This window comes from Coregonus lavaretus (genome assembly GCF_964263955.1).
Source record: "Coregonus lavaretus genome assembly, chromosome: 3".
NCBI classification, from domain to species: Eukaryota; Metazoa; Chordata; class Actinopteri; order Salmoniformes; family Salmonidae; genus Coregonus; species Coregonus lavaretus.
This window is the reverse complement of record NC_139990.1, coordinates 5,438,732-5,446,370: the sequence shown is the minus strand read 5'-3', so window position 1 is coordinate 5,446,370 and position 7,639 is coordinate 5,438,732. Positions and strand designations below refer to the sequence as shown.

The 7,639-nt window shown below is 47.1% G+C and overlaps 1 protein-coding gene across 1 annotated transcript in view; it reads left to right on the top strand.

Moving 5' to 3' along the window:
* Positions 1–209: 209 nt before the first annotated feature.
* LOC311117392 (calcitonin gene-related peptide type 1 receptor-like) overlaps positions 210–7,639 on the top strand; it is a gene marked incomplete at both ends in the record, with an annotated part of 55,957 nt that continues 48,527 nt past the window's right edge. The window contains one exon of the mRNA XM_084157516.1: positions 210–254. Coding sequence (XP_084013642.1) covers positions 210–254 — 45 coding nt within the window. The remainder of the gene's footprint in view (positions 255–7,639) is intronic.

Below are 7,639 nucleotides of genomic sequence, written 5' to 3'. Positions count from 1 at the left end.
AACCACTGTTGCAGTATATTTGCATTAAGGCGTAATGAATGTTGTGCTGCAGTCCACCCTCGAGGCCTCCTCATCGTATTCCAAAACAACAATCCGGTTCTGTTCGTATGTTTAACCAGTTTTCCGTTAGAAAAACTAATTTTGAGTTGACATAATTTTAAGCTATGTTCTCTTCTCTGTCTCCACAGACTTGACTGGGACCAGACAGTATGGGGTTAAGAAGCTCCTACTGGCTTCTGATATCTTTCATGGTGGTGAGTCCATCTTCTGCTTCTCATTAACACAAATCATTGTTGGTAGATTACTTTTGTGCTGTGTTCATTACTGTAAAGCAGTATATATATAAAAATAACTAAATGTTTTTACCAAATTGTACAGGATTCGTGCTGTAAAGGTCCAAGATAAACTGCAATACGTTTTACTCGGCTGGTTTTTAACGAATAGAGAAAATCGGAGAGATTATTTTGATGTAGTTCACTAATCCGTTAATCACTAATGGGTTCAGTTTGGCAACTAGGAGCATCCCACTGGGCACATCACATAATTTCAACGTGGAAATGTGGGTAATATTTGGTTGAGACGTTGATCATTGAGATTTCAACCTTTATTCACCCACTCAAAAAAACAGCTAGAAGTTTGTTGAATTCTCAATGTGTCTTGTCTTTCAACCATCTAAAAAGCACAACCAAATTCCAATGAAAAAAACAATGTCTGATTGTTGGTTTAGTTGTCATCTAAATGTGTTATCACTGTGCTTTCAACCATTTAAAAGCATAACAATGTCAGATATTTTGTATTTATACAACAACTTAATGTGTTATCACTGTGCTTTATCTAATAGCACAGCCAAATCAACTGGTGTGCAGTTGAGATTAAAGTACATGGTGCAAGTGATCAATGCTGTTCGAGATTCTGCGCAGATTATTAAAGCAATTGTGAAGATCTCCACAGACCTGTGACCTTTGCATGCTTCTTGAACGCAAATTGGAATTAAAGCCAGACTAAGGCAGTGGAACTATTCTAAATAGAAGATACTGTACATCTCCTTCAAAATGTTGATATTTGGTTGCATTGACAACCAAATACAAGTAAATATCCAGCTTGTTTACAAATTAATAATCTGTTGGATTCAAAGTTAAAGTTAAAGAATAGGACTAAATCAAATCAAACTTTAAATGCTCTTTAAGTAAAGTTTGATTTAGTCCTATTATTTAACTTCGATATTTGGTTGAGATGGAGACATGAATCCAGCATATTCATTATTCATTTGTAGATTCATTTTGAAAATCAACCAAAGCTTGAAACCCTAGGCCTATATGTATTGTCTATTTTTAGTTGAACTCTGGGTTGAATTGAAGCAATAGCTGTTGATGACTTCTCAAATGCTGCAGTATATAGGCCTAAATGTATCATTGATGATGTGACTTAGAAAGTATGGTTACATTCAATTTGCTCTGTTAAACCTACCCTTTGGAATGACTTTGATTGCAATAGTGAATATTTTTAGTTAAGTGTAGATCTCTCAATAATCATTCTCGCGATTTTACTTTCGGTTTTGGTCCACCAGCTTCAAACAGCTGTAAAAATTATATTTGTTGTTATTGAAAAGACATTTCACACCGATTTAGATAATAGTACAATGATTCCCTACACTGTTCAGTGCTTGTTTTCTCAGAAACTGAAATTGAGCGAAGTGTATTGAATTTTATGAACCAGGAAATGACAGAGCGATTTCTACATTGGCCGCTTGGCCCGATTTCCACTAGATAATGTAACACAGCCACAAAGTCAAAACAGCATTCCCATTTTGACAACAGATTCCGCTCTGGCGGGAGAAATCAATAGGCAAATATAACAGCCAATCACAACACTGGCGGGTAAGTAATACTGTGAAACATGATCATTCCACTATTACTGCAGATATATTATGGACATTTTCTGAAATTACAATGCAAAAATTCAACAACAAAAAAATCCCATGTAGCACCTTTAAATCCCTGGATGGGAGACCAAAGGGTAGCTGTAGACATATCAACTCTCCAGTAGGAGGCGCTGCCCAGCCTATTGTTTTTCTGGTAGTAGATATAACGTTGAAGATCTGACATTGTTTCAAAAGTTCAAATTCAATGACATTGAAACTCACTGTTATCAAGTCAGAAGATATCAGCCGAATTAAATATTCATGAGATGCAAAGCGATATGATGGTGATGGTAATTTATTAGAACGTTCATGTAATTACAGTTTGTTATAGAACATGCCCAGGTAATGTAGAAATGAGTTTTCTTTGTTGTTTTGTTTCATATGTTCGCCTTTACTTGTATTGGTAAACTTCTTTATCTGTACATCAACAGGTTTTTGGCTCAACTAGGACCTTTGTACTGATAATAATACCTTTGTACGTTTGGTCTTCTATTCATCAGTGTCGATGTGAAATTAAATGGTCACCTGATGATAAATTGGCTGTCGATAAGTTTTTATACCATGTAATTATATTAAATTAAAATTTGCCTGCCTGGCTGACTGTAAAAAGGTCAATCAAATTCATACTGATCTCTTTAATCTCTATGATGTTCATGCTTGTGTTTTCTTTGTTTCCAGTAACGCTCTATTTCAGTAACACTCTTATTTCAGCAGGATACGTGGAGGAAATGAAAGAGGAATGACCTTTACATACATGTGAGGTTTACTCACTGTCTGAAAGAGAGATGTATTTTTTTATTTTTTTTGCTTTAAAAGCTGACGTTGGTGGTGGCCTGGTGGTCGTATGTATGACGTCATTTACTTCAATGTTTGGAGTGACATCATATGTACGGCTGCTAAACTGCTACATGGGACATCATCAATATTCCGAAAACTCTCTCAGACGAAAATAAAAGTTTCCCCCCTCCTTCCTTTTATTTTTGTGTCTGTAGCTCAGTATGCTTTGAATTGTCAGGTAAGACTGATGTACTGTTTCCTGGAAAAGGAAAAGAACGCTCCAAAAGTTCAATGAGAAGAGATGAAAGTAATAAAAAAGAGAGAAAGGAGGGAGGAGGGTAGGGCGGGTGGGAGCTGTTTGCAAGAAAATCTTTCAAAGATATTGTGTTAATATTCATGTGAATTAATTAAAGTGTGGGAGAGAGAGAGCGAGAGCGAGAGAGAGAGAAAGCTAGAGAGCCACAGAGAGAAAGCGAGAGAGAGAAAGCGAGAGAGATAATCGTTTTTTCCAAAAGGCCCAAATGAACATACAGCATACACAAAAAAGAATCCCTTTAACCACAAGCATATGGCTGGATTTCATGATGGCTTAGTTACTTTATACGAAGGAGTAATCTCAGTTCGGCTACACGTCTTCTGCTCACTGTTCATAGAGAGACGGAGAGAGGACAAGCCCTGTGGATTCATTCTTTGTCAAAATATTAGGAGAGATGAGTCACAATCACGACGACACATTGTTGGACACAGCTGCTATTTGAATTTTGGTTTCCTTCTCGTCTTTGTGCAGAGAAGCATTATCTACAGCAGGTGTTGCCCAACCCTGTTCCTGGAGAGCTACCCTCCTGTAGGTTTTCGCTCCAACCCCAGGTGTTACTAACCTGATTCTGTCACGGTTCAGACAGACGACCAGAGGACCACAATTGCGTCACACCAGAAAGTTTATTAAAACTTAAGGGAAAAGGGAAGTAGGGAGTGAGTGAAGGCTCCAGGGGTAACAGGGATCCCGTCCAATGTGCTGGGTCTGTGCCCCCCCCCAGTGGCAGCGATGCGTCCTATGAAGCCGGTGGTGGGTGGTCCAGAAGTCCTGGGGGGGGGGAGACACAGACACAACAGGGCGGATGAAACAAGGCAGCAGTACAGTTCAAGGGAAATCCAAAAACGTAGTAGCAAGGCAGAAGGCTGGTCAGAGTTACCGGGATCGAAGAGTAGTCAGGAGTCGTTATGGCAAAAAGCAGGTCTGGATCTCCTGGGGCAGAAGAGTATCCAAACATCAGGCAGGTCCGGGAACACAAAACCAGGGTGAGCCAGAAGCGCGAGCAAACAGGTTCCGGGTGTGAGCTTTGCAGACGATCTGACAAAGGAGAGCTGAAAGACAGGGCTTTAAATACTGGGAGAGGTAGTGGGTAATGCAGCGCAGCTGGCAGAGTAATTAGAGCAGAGCAGAGCAGGGACAGGTGGAGCTAGTTAGGCTGAGTAGAGAGAGTGGTGAGCAGAGTGGAAGAAAATTAAGGTGGTAACCCGGTGGAGTGAGAGGCTCATGACAGAACCCCCCCCCCCAAGGGACGGCCCCAGAAGTCCCAAGAGCAACACCACGCCGGGCGGGAGGAGGGGAGCCGGAGGAGGGCTAGAACTCCTCCGAACGGTCCGAGTGAACGTCCTCATCCTCGGAGGAAGCCGGAGGGCCGTGGTCGGGAGATGGGACAGGTCCCGAGACAGGATCAGGCACAGGACAGGAAGCCGAGCGGGCAGGACGGTTAGGGACCCCTCTGGGGCGGCCCCTACGGATTGCAGGTTGATCAGGATGCCGTTGGTGGAAGGCGGTGATGAGAGTCCTATCCACAATCCGACTAGCTGGCACCCAGGTCCTTTCCTCAGGTCCATAGCCCTCCCAGTCAATGAGGTACTGGAGACCCCTACCCCTCCGTCTGGACCGAAGCAGGCGGCGGACGGTGTAAACCAGACCACCATCGACGAGCCGTGGAGGAGGAGGACAAGGCGCAGCAGGGACCAGCGGACTCTCATGAATGGGCTTAATCTTAGACACATGGAAAGTGGGGTGCACCCTCAGGGAATTAGGCAGTTGGAGCCGGACAGCAGTTGGGCTAATCACTCTTATGATAGGGAATGGGCCAATGAACCGAGGTGCCAGCTTCTGCGACTCCACCCTGAGTGGCAGGTTCTTCGATGACAACCACACCCTTTGACCAACATGGTAGGTGGGAGCAGGAATTCTCTGACGGTTGGCCCCGGTAGTGTAGCTGGCAACGGATCTGAGGAGTGTGGCTCGGGCTTGTGACCAGGTGCGGCGACATCGACGGGCAAAAGCAAGTGCAGATGGGCAAGTAACCTCCTCTTCCTGGCTGGCAAATAGAGGAGGCTGGTATCCATAAACACATTGGAAAGGAGACATACCGATGGCAGAGCAGGTCAGAGAATTGTGTGCGTACTCCACCCATGTCAATTGCTGCGACCAGGAGTGGGGGTTGCGTGAAGTCATGCATCGCAGTGCCTTCTCGAGCTCCTGATTTGCCCGCTCTGACTGCCCATTGGATTGGGGATGGAATCCGGAAGTCAGACTGACTGTGGCTCCCAGCAGGTGACAGAACTCCTTCCAAAAAGCGGAGGAGAATTGTGGACCACGGTCAGAAACTACATCCTTTGGCAGTCCGTGGATCCGGAAGACGTGTTCCAGGACCACCTGGGCGGTCTCCTTGGCGGTTGGGAGCTTGGGGAGGGGAATGAAGTGTGCCATCTTGCTGAATCGGTCAACTATGGTGAGAATGACGGTCATGCCACTTGAAGGGGGCAGCCCCGTGACAAAGTCAAGGGCGATGTGAGACCAGGGACGTCTGGGCACAGGCAGGGGCTGCAGCAATCCGGCTGGGGGCTGGCAGGACGACTTGTGTTGGTTGCAGATGGGGCAGGCTTGGACGAATTCCCGTACATCCTTTCTCAGAGAGGGCCACCAGAACCTCTGGGCGAGCAGGTTGTAAGTGCGGGTGGAGCCAGGGTGACAAGCTAGGCGGGAGTCATGTCCCCACTGAACGACCTGGGACCTCAGGTTTTCGGGGACAAAAAGGCGGTCAGCTGGGCAAGTGCTGGGACCTGGCTGGTTACGGAGAGCTTCCAGCACCTGTTCCTCAACAGCCCAGGTCAGAGCTGCAACGATGCAGGGACTTGGCAGAATCGACACAGGGTCCTTGGAGGGGGTGTCATCCTTCTGGAATTGACGGGAGAGGGCGTCTGGCTTGGTGTTGCGTGATCCAGGCCGGTATGACAGAGTGAAATTAAACCTGGTGAAGAACAGGGCCCAGCGGGACTGCCTGGAGTTCAACCGTTTGGCCGTGCGGATGTACTCCAAGTTCTTATGATCGGTCCAAACGAGAAATGGAATGGTGGACCCCTCCAGCCAGTGACGCCACTCCTCCAAGGCAAGCTTCACAGCCAGCAGCTCACGGTTCCCTATGTCGTAATTGCACTCAGAGGGGGACAACCGACGTGAGAAAAAGGCACAGGGATGGAGCTTCCTATCCTCCGCAGCCCACTGAGAAATCACAGCACCAACTCCCACATCCGAGGCGTCCACCTCCACAATGAATTGCCGGTCCACATCAGGCATCTGGAGGATGGGAGCGGAGGTGAACCTCACCTTGAGGGTACTGAAGGCTTTGTCGGCTGCTGGGGTCCAGGTGAAGGGTTGCTTGGTGCTGGTTAGAGCAGTGAGAGGGGCAGCAACGGTACTGTAGTTCCGGATAAACTTTCTATAGAAGTTAGCAAACCCCAGAAACTGTTGCAGCTTCTTTCTGTTCTCCGGAACTGGCCATGAAGTGACTGCTGATACTTTGGCAGGATCCATTTGGATACTTCCCTCTGCCACTATGTACCCCAGGAAGGCCACTGTCTTGACGTGAAACTCACATTTCTCTGCCTTGGCGTAGAGGGAATTCTCCAGAAGACGGTGAAGGACTTGCTGGACATGGCGGGTGTGTTCAGACAGGTTTCTGGAGTAGATTAAGATGTCATCCAGGTAAACGAAGACAAACTTGTTTAACATGTCCCGCAGTACATCATTCACTAGAGCCTGGAACACAGCAGGAGCATTGGTGAGGCCAAAAGGCATAACCAGATACTCGTAGTGGCCTGTTGGTGTATTGAATGCGGTTTTCCATTCATCTCCCTCCCGGATCCGCACTAGGTGGTAAGCGTTTCTGAGATCCAACTTGGTAAAAACAGTGGCTCCCTGGAGCAACTCAAAAGCAGAGGTGAGCAGAGGCAGAGGGTAACGGTTTTTCACTGTGATGTCGTTGAGTCCCCTGTAGTCGATGCAGGGGCGAAGAGATCCGTCCTTCTTCCCCACAAAGAAGAAGCCAGCACCAGCAGGAGATGAAGATGAACGGATTAATCCTGCGGACAGAGAGCCATTGATGTAGTCCTCCATGGACTTTCTTTCAGGAGCAGACAACGAATAAAGACGACCCTTTGGAGGGGCTGTTCCAGGAAGGAGGTCGATGGCACAGTCGTACGGTCGGTGAGGGGGCAGAGATGTGGCTCTTGCTTTGTTAAACACTTCTCTGAGACCATGGTAGCATTCTGGGACATTGGAGAGGTCAGGAGCGGAGTTAGTAGGTACTGGCCGAGGGGGTAGTGCGGCAGCAAGCAGGCAGGTTCGGTGGCAGTCCTCTCCCCACTCCCTGATCACCCCGGTCACCCAGTCGAGCTGAGGGTTGTGCCGGCGGAGCCATGGGTAACCCAGGATGAGGGGTTGGCCTGGAGAGGGGAGCAGGTGAAACTGGATAGTTTCTTGATGGTTTCCGGACAGACCCATCGAGACCGGGGCCGTGACATGAGTGACCGATCCGAGTAAGTGTCCGTCCAGTGCCCGGGCAGGAATAGGAGGTGTCAAACGGAGGTTCTCCAGTCCCAGTTAGCGTGCCAGCTTGA